Source organism: Sphaerodactylus townsendi, linkage group LG02 (genome assembly GCF_021028975.2).
Source record: "Sphaerodactylus townsendi isolate TG3544 linkage group LG02, MPM_Stown_v2.3, whole genome shotgun sequence".
Classification (NCBI taxonomy): Eukaryota; Metazoa; Chordata; class Lepidosauria; order Squamata; family Sphaerodactylidae; genus Sphaerodactylus; species Sphaerodactylus townsendi.
The window spans coordinates 114,700,179-114,712,507 of NC_059426.1; the positions used below are offsets into that span (position 1 = coordinate 114,700,179).

The 12,329-nt window shown below is 50.2% G+C and overlaps 1 protein-coding gene across 2 annotated transcripts in view; it reads left to right on the forward strand.

The window, feature by feature from the left end:
- The window catches only part of MAPK8IP1 (mitogen-activated protein kinase 8 interacting protein 1), a 64,414-nt gene that overhangs the window by 16,958 nt on the left and 35,127 nt on the right, over positions 1-12,329 (forward strand). Inside the window, exons 1-2 of one of the 2 annotated variants that reach the window (XM_048483767.1) lie at positions 355-462; positions 2,419-2,524. In XM_048483767.1, coding sequence (XP_048339724.1) covers positions 392-462; positions 2,419-2,524 — 177 coding nt within the window. In that variant the 5' untranslated portion in view covers positions 355-391. Of the gene's footprint in view, positions 1-354; positions 463-2,418; positions 2,525-12,329 lie in introns of those variants that run through there. The other variant, XM_048483766.1, reaches the window with a different exon arrangement.

Genomic DNA, 12,329 nt, shown 5'->3' on the forward strand with positions numbered 1-12,329 from the left:
TTTAATGCCATTGATGTGGTAACTCGATTGCCCTCTTTCCTTTTGACTGCAGATGATGGTGGGGGAGGGGGGAGGACAGGCAGCGGGAGCCGCTACTGATCAGAAATCTTCCTCACTGAGGGAAGCAATGGACCGGGCAGAGTGCAGGGCTTGGCACCATCTCAGCCCAGAGGGTTATTTTTTTTCCCAAGACAGCTGATTCCATTTATTTTTAATGAGCTCCCTTACACTGCGCAGTCAGAAGCAGAAGCAGTGCAAACAGCAGTTTCTTCTGAGCTGGGACAGGCAGAGGAGACGGCACATACAGAGCTCTACCCGGTCCCCCTCTTTGGGGAGGTCTCTTTTAAACTGTGGGCCCTACTCTTTGCCCCCAAGACGGGGTTCCTCTTAAATGAAGCTTGAATCTAAAATGCAGTCGAGCACAGAGGAGGAGAGCTGGCTTGAGGACCAATGGGAGAAATGGTATGCAAGGGATGGGATGTCAGAAGGGGTGTGTTATGTGGGGAGAGGGGATTGAGCAGATTTTTGAAGTCATTTTAAAAGGTGATCTGCTTTCCTTTCAGCAATTTATTTGCTTGTTCAGTGCAGTACCACATGGTACAATCCCTTTCCTCTGTATAAGCAAGGTATCTGCATAGCAAGTATGAAATGTAGGGTGCAGACTTGATTGCAAACTTTACTGCAAAGGCTAAAACGCAGCCAGACAGAGCAGGAAGACTAGATCATGTAGCATCCTGCTAGCTATGCTGGCTTAGAGTCCAAAGCAGGACTCCTCAATCAGCAAGGGAAAAAATTGTCTGTCAAAAGAGTTTTCTCTTGGCTTGCTAGGAAGCAGATAGTAGGATATGAATTAGAAAATATGCTAATTACTTATTGCTTGTGCTCATGAACATGTGAATATCATGATGGTTTGAATATCACAACAATCTCATGTCCTTCGCTTTTTGCTGTCGTTGGTGGGTAGTCTACTTGGTGTCCCAGAGCTGAAAAGGAAGATGCCCGTTGGCCTATCTTAATGGCATTTCTCTCACTGCCACTCAAAGCATTTTGTATGTAGCAGGACCAAATTCAGTACTTCTGGATATTGAGAGGTTACAGCTATGTAAAACTCTGCTGCTTGACTGTTGGGGTCATTAGCACTCCAGTGACTCAGACAGATATTTCCATGTAATAGGATGAATTTTCTGAGAAGTGATTGTGTGACTCCTTGTGACCTCTCTGAAACAAGAGAAGAAAAACATTGATATTTTAGTACACTATTGAGTTCCCTAATGCTCTCTTCCTTCCTTTCTTCTCCTTTCTCCCAGTGTGCAAACCCTTCAAGAGGTATTGGCTATATACCCTTCTTCCCCTTTGATCACCCATAGATGTCTTTGTTGCAGCTCAGTTGTAGACCCTCCCCCCACACACACACAAAATTTACCTTGGAGATCATTATATCTTTCATGCTGGAAATCCCTGATCTTGACTTTACTATGACAAAGCAGTGAATTGAACTTTTGGGAGAGAGGAGAAAAACACGGAGGGCTATGTGGATCCTTTGCCTAACTTTTTTTGTGTACCAGACAGCCACAGGTCAGCCTGGCAACTGTGCTGTACCTCCCTGTGTACTGTTGATAGTAAAATGAAGCAGAGGAGACTCCCCCCTCCCATTGAATGAAGATGAAGGAAAGGTTTCACTTGGATTTGCTGTGAAAACAATAGCTCATCTACTGCTCTGCTTTTAACTGATCTACCAAGGGCTGAAGAAGGCCCTTTGGCGAGGTTTAAGAAGAATTTGCCTCTAAGTGGATGATGCATGGAAATAACCAATTATTACCTTTCTTTGGGCCCTTACTCCTTTTTTTTCTTTTGGGACTAGAGAAGTTGACATGCATGTTCTGCTTTCCTTGAGAATCTTCCCAATGGTGTGGGAGGATAATTGTGTCCTTTTGTGTAAGGCATGTGGAAACAAGGAATATAAAAAGCCCCCTTATCTTTGCAGATCCCTGGGCATCTGGGAAAAATGGAGATCTAGCATACACCTTGAAGGAAGTGGCATTGGGAGAGGGAGGCTTTGTGTCTCCCTTTTACCTCTGGGTCATGCAGGAAACAGTGAGGGAAATTAACCCTCTGCTTACTTTCAGTATATACAGCCAGGCTTCCTGCTTTATTAGTATTTTATTAGTATACATTCTTTTAAAAATTGCATCGTAGCCTTCATCATTCTATGTTTGCACTGGCTGGTTAACCTTTCTGTCACAAGTTTGCTTGAGGCCCCTCCTCCAAATATAATCTCTAAGGCAGCTGTACATGCCACTGTTCTCTCTTTTAGTTTCAGGCCATAGGTTACAGTCTTTTCCCAAGAAACAGTATGTACCCTTTTCTTGTTGGTTAGTCTTCTTTAATGAATAACCACACACTCTTTGCCTTGACTAGGCTCACCCATGACATAAGCCTTGAAGAGTTTGAGGATGAAGATCTCTCTGAAATCACTGATGAGTGTGGAATCAGCCTGCACTGTAAGGACAGTTTGGCTTCACGGGTAAGAACACAAAAGTTTCCTTAAATATCGCCTGTCAAATAATCATTCTCCGTCCAGATAAGCTGATACTGACTTCGGTGGACCAGTGGCAGATTCATGTGTTCACTTTTCCTGGTTATTTTAGGTGTCGATATATCTAAATGGTTAGGCTGAGACTGTACCCTGAATAACTTATTTGTCTGTGACTTGTCAGTGGGCCTGTGTCACCCTGAGTATTGTTACTGCCATTCACTTTGTTGGGACTGAACCGGGAGTGGAGCACTTGGGCTAGAAGACAGCACAGGGACCATTTATTTTGACTGTCAACAAGGTGTAGTAATTAAGAGCAGTGGACTGTAATTTGGAGAACCAGATTCAATTTCCCACTTCTCCACAGGGAGCCTTCTGGTGACCTTGGGCCAGTCACAGTTTTCCCAGAACACTTTCAGCCCCACCATATCTGTTGTGGGAAGAGAAAGGGAAGAGAATCATAGAAATCAAAGAAATATAGAGTTGGAAGGGAACTCCAGGATCATCCAGTCCAAATCCCTGCACAATGCAGGAAATTCACAACTCCCTCCCCCCCGCACCCGCAGTGACCCCTACTTCATGCCCAGAAGAGACCCCCCCCCCCAAAAAAAACACCCTGTCTTCAGCAACCCTGGTCAATCTGGTCTGAAGGAAAATTGCTTCCTGACCCCAAAATGGGGATCAGTGTTACCCTGGATATGTCAGAAAGGGCCATGAGAGCCAAGTAATAACACAACCCTTCCTGCCCTCCCTCTTATGATCTGCCTAAGTTTCTGGAAGTAGCACTGCTGTGAGATGGCCATCTAACCAGATTAGATTCCCCACGCCTCCACATGAAGCCTGCTGGGTGACCTTAGGCTAGTTCCAGTACTTTCAGAACTCTCTCAGCCCCAGAAACTCACAAGGTGCCTGTTGTAGATGGGGGAGGTGATTTCAAGCTGCTTTGAGTCACCTTTCAGTAGAGAAAAATGGGGTATAAAAGCCAACTCTTCTTCTCAAAGAAGGAGAGCCCACCACCTCCCGAAGAAGCCTATTCCATTGGGGAACCGCTCTAACTGTCATGAAGTTCTTCCTAATGTTTAGCCAACAATTATTTGGATTTAATTTCAACCCATTGGTTCTGGTGTTACCTGGGATTGTGATTATAAATTGCTTTGATACTACTCAAAGCAGAGAAAAGTGGAGTATAAAAACAAACTCTTCTTCATCAGCAGCAAAGTTCAGTCCATGAGACTTTAAGCTGCGGTATGATCCCAGCTGCAAACTAAGGGGTGTTTGTCTTGCCCTGTAAAGTGCTAGACTTCCCTAAATGTCTGAGAAATCAAAGGACAGGATCTAAGGAAGTGGGAAGAAGAGAAAGGAAGAGACTATGTAGCTATTCCCTAGGAGAGGTGCAAACAAGAGAATTCAAATCTTTGAATTTATAATCTCTGCTTTCTCACTGGTTGACAGAATATAACATCTACTAGCAGCAGAGGCCATTGTGGAGGAGATGCAATGGGCCCTAGCAAAGGGTCAAAGAGGAAGCATCTCCCCCAAGAATGGGCTTTACTGAGGTTGTAGCAGCCCCCACCCTACCTCACAGTGTGCCACTTACCTGGGTCTGGTTGTGTAGCTTGGGAGTGGGAGAGGTGTGGTTTGGGGTAGGTGGGAAGGTAAGGGTAGTGGGGAGTGGATTGGGGTCGGGTGGGGTGGGGGAGAGCAACAAGGTGAGGGTTGGGATTGGGGAGGGTGGAGTGGGGTGGGGTGGGGTGGGGGAGAGGAGAGGAGAGGAGAGGAGAGGAGAGGAGGGCAGCAAGGTGAGGGTTGGGGTGGGGGAGGGTTGAAAAGTATGGCCAGAGGGTAGGGAGGCATTTGCCAGGTCTGCTGGACCTGGTATGACTTGGAAGGGGGGGAGGGGGCCTTTGCCAGGCCATGGAGCATCTGCTCTGCAGGTGGCAATGGCCAATGGGATTGCAGGACACACAGGGCTTTGGTCCCTGTGCATCCTGCACGCTAATTGGCTAAGCTAAGGGTTCATCATGAGCCGTTTGAACCCTTATCTAATTATGAATAAAGATATTGTACTTAACACTGGATTATTTTGAAGGTTCTTTGTTTTAAAGAGCCATTACAAAGCAAACCCCACAGAATAGAAGAATTGTCCTGTATAATATTTCTACAGAATATAATGGATGGTTACTTTTAGTAGCAGATTTCTAATGTCAGAACTGCTGGGGCTTCATCCTAGCTAAAAATCGGATGCTCTTCTCTGGTCTTTCTCCGTATCATCAAATGTGTGCAAATGGTTCTGGTGAGTCAGTTGTGAGGGAAAGCCTTCTGCACATACTGCAGTATATTCTCATTTTTTCTCTCTCTGCACATTCCAAAGCTAAGCATCAAGATCAAAGAAAACAGTATGACTTCTATAGAAAATGCCCTTTGTAGATAAAGACAGCATGATCTCATCTTAAATGTAGTTATACTAATTATTTGCTTGTTATTTTAACTTTGCTTTGTAACTGGGTTGATTTTGCACAGGGCATTGCATATTAAATAAATACCTCCTCATGAGTAACCTGAGCTGGTACAATGATCAGGTGAAATTTTATGCATCTTTGAACACACTTTAAATGGACCCACGGATATTACCAGGTACTTACTAATAACTCTAGAGGATGGACTAAATGTTGTGCTTTTCTTGACTGTGTGACTAGGTTGCATCAGCCAATGTGAAACCTCTGTGTTTCTGGGCATGTGTGAAGTTTGTTTGGGTGGAGACAGCAAGCAAAGGGCCTTTTTTTCTTCCATTCTGTTTTTCTGATCTGAAATGACCCTGGAGAAGCTGCTCTTTGTTCTGTTGGGAAATTTTAACATGTAAGTTTCACCAGCAGAGTGGATAGTGGCTCCCTGGGGCCATATAAAATGGAGAAATGGATGCGTGGGATGGGGAGAGATAAGGTATCAATTGCAACAGAGACAGGGTTGCCAATAGGCCTGGAGATAATTGTTCTATCCCTTTAACAGAGGTTTAATGTATGGAAATGGTCTGCTAAAGCTTTTCATGGCACAGAGGTAAATACTGCTGCCTGGTAGATAACATCCCATTAAGCCTTTGTTAAAGACTTTTCTGTCTTCTTTTTTTCTCCTCCAGACAGTGGGCACTGCTATACACAGGTATGGTCCTGACCCACAGGGAACCAAGGAAGCAGGAAACTGCCAGACCAAGTCTGTTGATTTGACTCAGGGATGTAGGTGAGGGATACTATGTAGCTATTCCCTAGGAGAGGTGTAAATAAATATCATGCTAGCTTTTTAATGGGAAGGGGTGTGACTAAAAAGGCACCTTTATGTGGTGTTAGTTGTAGCAGGTTCCACTCCACGCTTGGTCAGCCCGTAAGAACGTAATCCAGACGCAGACGCAGCGGAGATAAATATCTGCGGAGATCGCCAGCAGACGGGAGACCGGGAGGTCCGATGTTCCTAGCTTAATCTCCCGTCCTTCGCCGGGTTCCTGGCACCTTTATTGTTACTCTATCGGGGCGTGTAGTAGGAGGGAGGACTGGGGAGTTCCGGAGAGCTGGGAGGTGCGGGGACGATCATCCAGGGTGATGATACATGATCTCATCTTTGGCTACGCGGCGTGGAGAAGATGCCGCATTGCCTGGAGCCTAATCCTCACCTGGGGGCAAGATCATTGTCCCTGGCGCTCGGTGATTGAGTTTCTGTGATGACAGTTCATGTACCTCGTGACTCATGGGGGCATGAGGAGGGGGGGTGCGATGCAACCCGGCAAGCGTCGCGAGGTCCGCTGGCATGCCTAACGTTCTTCGACTCACGGCAGGCACTGCCGGGTCGGCCGAGTGCACTACTAAGCATCTCCCTCCCTTTACATTTTGTAGAAAAACGGTAAAATAAAATGCCATAGGGGTTTATTTAAAGGGACGCTTTGTCTCCTCCGCTACCGTGATGGTCAAGCTGACCAAGCTGCTTGTGCAACGATTAGAATGGTTGCTGGCCATGGGTAAGGGTAAAATGCTTAGGGGTTTCCTTACACACGCGTTACAGGCAATACATAATGGACATGCATTGAACTCAAAACAAGATCCGGATAACGAGGCATACGCTAATTAAACCAATACAGAGCTGTACAACAGCATTAACTAACCATCCTCCCGCACGACCAGCTCCAGAGGGCTGACCACTCAATGGGGCAAAACATCATATAATTTCCAGATTAGATACAACTCTTCTTGCAGCTCACGCGACTTTCATGTGGATCAACTGGGAGAATTATCAGAAAGATTAAAACAACACATGTTATGTACATTCTCTACAACCTTGGTGATGCAACAACAACAAAATAATCAATAGCGCACGATTGTCTACAGGGTTAAACGCTGACGAAGTTCCACTGCTGCTCGGAGGCCAGGGCATCCAGAGCTGCGTGGAGGTAGAGGATTGATGCGGATCCTCAAGAAGGGTACAGGCCAGCCGGCCAATAGTCTGTAGCATTGTCAGGAAGCCAGTCCGGGGACTCCCACTCAGGGAAGTTGGCGAGGGAGACGAACTCCGCTTCGAGAGAGGCGACCGCGTGCTCGCCCGGCTGTGAGGGGTCGAAAGGCAGAGTGCCCGGAGCGCGGCGGCTGGCCCGGCGTCCGGCTCCCCGGGTGGAGCCTGGGGTAGGACAATCGGTGAAGCGACTGGAGGCAGCAAAGAGTTCCGGCAGGGAGTCGAAGCGGGGATGTAGTTAAAACGGCCTCTCCCCGCGAGGTCCAGAACCAGCCCCTGGGAGCAGGATGTTTCCGAACACGGGGAAATGTCCTCCATGTGTGCAGTTCCAACTGGCCGAAAGCCGACTTAATGGGCCCGGTCGACCCTCTGCTCGGCTATGCCCGTGATGCGGGCGCAGGTGTTGGACTCCGTGGTTACGAATCGCCTTGGTGACAAGGGAAAAGAGCCAGCCGAGGGTTTGGACGACGGGTCCCCAGTCGGCGCCATTATAGAGTATCATCTCCTCCGATGGATGAGGCATTCAGAAGGGCACAGCCCAGACTCAGCCAGGAAGTCTCCGGCTTTACAGACGTGGGGAGCAGGCAGGAGCTTAGCAGGCCTCCGCCAATTCCTCCTAGGTACTGGCCCAGGCAGAAAGATGAGACGCTAAGCGCAGCAAACTGCTCCCAGATGTTGGTCTGGTGAAAGCTCGCTAGGTGGGTGGTAATGATCGCCATCGCAGGAGGCAGAGCAGAGCAGGCAAAGGGATGGTGGGTTGCTGAGTTGGTGGTGATGATCGCGAAAGAGAGCGCACAGAGGTTCTCGCTGGGTGTCTCGGGTGGTCTTGCCCAGCAGCGCCAGGGCCTGGCTGGTGGTCGCCTTTGACGCCTCCCAGGTCATCCGGTCTACGCTATGCACGGCGCTCCTGTCGAGATCGCTGGGCGGATCCTCTAGAGAGATGCTCCATCTCTGGATGGGGTTGGTTTCCTCCTGGCGCCATTCCATGGGTGGGCCTGTCGTGGCTTAATCGGAGTCCACGTGGAACCTTGTAGGAAGAGGGACTGAAACACACACCCTTCCCAGGTTACTGGCCGGTCCCGCCAGGCTCAGTTCTAGAGCGGATGGCGGAGATTGGGATCGAAGTTAGTGTTTATATTTAGTATGGGAAGGAAGAAGGCTTTGCTTTGCAGCTCAGAAGGTTGCTTTTGATGCAATCCTCCTGGGGCCGCCACACTCCTCTTTCTTTAGTTGGTTTGACAGGGGAGGGCAGGAGGTAGAAGGCGCCCTGGTGGGAATTCTGGCTTCAGAGCCATCAACAGGGAATAGCGCCAAAGGCTATAGGAGTCCCAGCCCCCCAGGGGAGGGAAACAGGCGAAGGGTCCTTGGGGATTGTGGTATGCATGCTTAATCAGCAAATACAAAGCGGGGCTTTGGAAGCACCTTTCGGAGGATGTGGGTGCATCCAGGGAATGGAAGCAATTCAGGCGATTAGAGGCAAATTCCTTGGCAATCTACACACAAAGGAGAAAGGAAGGGGGGTTTTGGTTGCAAAGGGAGTTGCACTTCACCGGGGACCTTTGGTGGCCAATACGAGGAAGCTGGATGGTGCTAAAATTTTGTGATGTCGAATTATCTTGGGGAATTGCCATTCACCGAGACCGGCCTCCTTAAGGCGGCTTCCGGCGAAAGCCAGGCTGAGCCTAATGGCCTTTAACGCTGGTACTGATAAAGTTGCCAGGCTTGGCAGCCATAACCCACCTAAAATCATGGGTTTTGGGCATTAGACAGCATAATAGCTGCAGCCCTTTTAAACTGGGGCCTGTCCCTGACAGTGCTGCGGGTACTCAGGACGGGCCCAGATTTTAATCCAGGGAGGGCCAGTCAGTCAATTGGCCCCTCCCGCCTCTACTTCGGTCGAAAACAGGAAGGAAAAAGGGGAGGGGAGGGGGAAACAGATTTCCTGTATTGGAAAATCTAGGAGGCAACTTCCGAAGGCAACATTGGAATCAATGATCCGTGACGCGAACTTTTACTCCATCCCAGACCAGAGTCGCTCTTAACCTGGACTCCATGAGGTCTCTTCCCCAGAGATTGATGCATGGATGTCTAGAATCGATAATGCCGGACTCGTGAGCTGCCGCTCGAAGTCCTAGGGCTGTTGACCGCGGATGGCATGGATGCTCCGGCCTACGCTGTTCTGTCTCCCCCCCCCCCACCCCCCCAGATGTGCTGGTAAGCCTCGGTCGAAGGCCACTGGTGATGAGGAGCCACCTGGCTGCTCTGATGAGCCCGGTGGCACATCAGCGCGCGGTGTCCACCAGGCCCTTGAACTTACATCCTTCTATGGCGCAGACTCTCAGATATGAATGACGTGGAGCTCCCGATAGGAAGCGCCTCTACCGCTGGGCGACGGGTATGGCGAGGGCATAGCGCCATGTTGGCTGCTGGGGCTCGTGAGCCCTCTCTATTGGGCTTCCGCAGCCCGGGCAGCTGTGATGGGCGAAGAGAATCAGCTGAGCGCCAGCTGGCTCCCGGCAGGGCATCCTGCTGTGGATGTTTGTCCAGACCTGGAGGTGGGATGGGTCTTGCCCGAGATGCGCGGAGTCGACATCAATTCGACGGACTGATGAACAGTCCCTGCTCAGCGGCAGAGGCCTTTGGCAAGGCACTCCAGCCCAATTGTCCCGGTAGGATGCTGGGCTCGTCCATACCGGAGTTGGGGCCACAAGAACCTCGGGTAGAGACCTAAAGGAGCACGGGCTGAGTGCATGTGAGCAGGATGCCAATGGCGAGAGTGGGGTGGTTTTGGCAGGGGCCTTGGCATTTGAGTTTGCTCCTAGTACTCCTCCCTCCTTGGTCCTGGAGCTGGGGAGACAGCCTGGCGGGAGTTTCCCGACGGCAGATCGCCTCTCCAGTGGAAGCCCTTCTGGCAACAGCGTGGGCACCGGTTTTGCGGCCTTCTCTCCTGGGGAGGACCCTCCATCGGGGTTGTAGGCCCCCCGGCTTGCCTACACTCCTTCGAAGTGTCCGGTCTGCCGAGTTAAAGCAGTCATCCTGAGACCGCCTCCCGGCCGGGTGGAGAGTGCTGCGCAGGGAGGCTAGGGGCTTGGTGGGCGGAGGGATCCACGTCCTGGCAGCTTTAAGCATGTCGGGCCAGGTTCAGGATTTTTTGCTCAGGGTCTGATTGCCCCCCGCGGCACTCCATGGAAGCTGCCTCTTGCGCATGAGGAGCTCGCTTTGGGCTCCTCGCCATCTACCTGCCTCTTGAGCCAGCTCCTGAGCTCTGCTCCACACCCATAGGGCTCTCAGTTTCTGCCGATGGAGGAGAAAACTCTGAGTTGGCTGGCCGCATTGGGGACTTTGACAAATGCCTTATAGACACTCCAGAGGCGTAATCGTATGGGCGGGCCTCAGGCAGGACAATCTTGATCGCTAGTTGGTAAAGCATCGGGGCCGCAGCTGAGGCGGTGTAGGCCGCAGAGGTGGCGGCTCTGTTGAAGCATTGCTACGGAACTCACTTTCCCAGACCACAACCGCGAGGGCTCAGGAGCATGCGAAGGTGGTTTTCCAGTCATCTGGAACCATTAGGTGGTTCCTGCGGCTTCCAGCATGCCTTTACCGAGGCTAGGTGACTTACCGCCCCGCATTGCTTTGGCGGAGCTCGGGTAAGGATATTATTATAGCCAGCGTAATTGACAACCTCGGGCTTAACTATGCCATCCTCTTCGGTATCTGTGAAGTGGATGGGGCACAATGCAAGAAGAGTCAGTATCGCCTTCCGCCAGGGTTTCCTTTCTTCTGCAGATCGTACACACGCTTCAGAGTTTGAAACCCGCCACCATTACGCGGCGCTTCTGACGGAGGTGCAGTGGCCGAAAATGAAGGCGAGCAGTAGAGGGGCGGCTGAGCAAGGAGAGTTTGAATTGGGTGAAGGAGTTTAGGGCAGAAGGGAGTGACAGGCCCAATTCTAGGTGGATAGGAGAAAATTCCGGGTTGAAATTGAAGGTGAAAGATCGAAGGAGGGCGTTTAAGCAGCAAGGGGAGAGCCGTGAGGGTCTGCAGGCTGATGGCGACAAAACATTGTTCCACGCCAGTAGCAGCGCATATCATGCTGAAAATTTCCAGCGAAGAGTGCTACTTCCATGTTTTCCCCAGTTCCAGATTCAGTGTCCCCCCCCTGGGCAAATTAAGCGGACACTGGGCTTCAATCTCAACCAATTTGCGAGTCTCTCTTTACCGGGACCCCACAGATTTCATTAACGCTTTAGCTCGTTAACGTTTATAAGCTCCTGCTTTTGTAAGTTCTATATCACCGTGTTCCGCCGGACGAGAGTGTCCGACGCTATGGTTCTGGATGCTACCATCCAGAGGACAGCGATACCAAACGGGTCCTGGATGCTTCGATCCAGCTGGACTTCGTATCGCGTCTCTTCCCCAGGCTTATCGTGAGCAGGGTGGAGGTTCGATTCCCGGTTTCGCACCTCATTAGTCGCACTCCACGCCGTCAGCGAAGAACGACCAGACGCCGAGATAACATCTGGTGGAGATCGCCAGCAGCTGGAGACCTGGAGGTCCGTGTTCCCCGCTTAATCTCCCGCCTCCGCCGTTCCTGGCACCTTTTATTGTTACTCTATCGGGCGCGGTAGGGTATAATCGTGAGCGTTCCGGGAGAGCTGGGAGGTCGGGAGATCATCAGGCGATGCATGATCTCATCCCAATGCGCGCAGAAGAGCCGCGACGGCCGTTCGAGCCTAATCCTCACCTGGGCAGATCATTGTCCCTAAGCGCTTCCGTGATTGAGCCAGACAGTTCGCGACCTGTGACTCATGGGGATGTGAGGAGTGGGGCAAGGATGCAACCGCAAGGTTTAGGTCCGCTATTAACGTTCTACTACGGCACTGCCGGGTCGGCAGTGCACTACTACAGTTAGTATTTTGTGTGTTCCTTGGTATTGTGAGGGAGGAACATTGTATCAAAAGTTATTGCTTCAGGTTCCAAGCCAATGTTTTTGACCTTGCTCGTGCTGGAACATTTGAGTTGCCAAAATATTAATGGAACCTACCGGTAAATATTTTTGGCCCTGTCCATTGAATTTCATTGAATGTCAGGGAAGTCTGGAAAGGGTTCAGTCAGCAATTTAAGCTTTCTATGAAAGCCACAGGATGGTGTGTGTGTGGGGTGTGTGTGTAAAACTGCACAGTTTTTGACGCCAAAGGCACAAGTAGGGCAGATTTATTATGTATTCCATGCTAGAAGGGGAAAAACTGTGAAGATGTAAAGTAAAGCTGTCGCCAGAGGAAATGTATTCCTTGCAAGTGATACA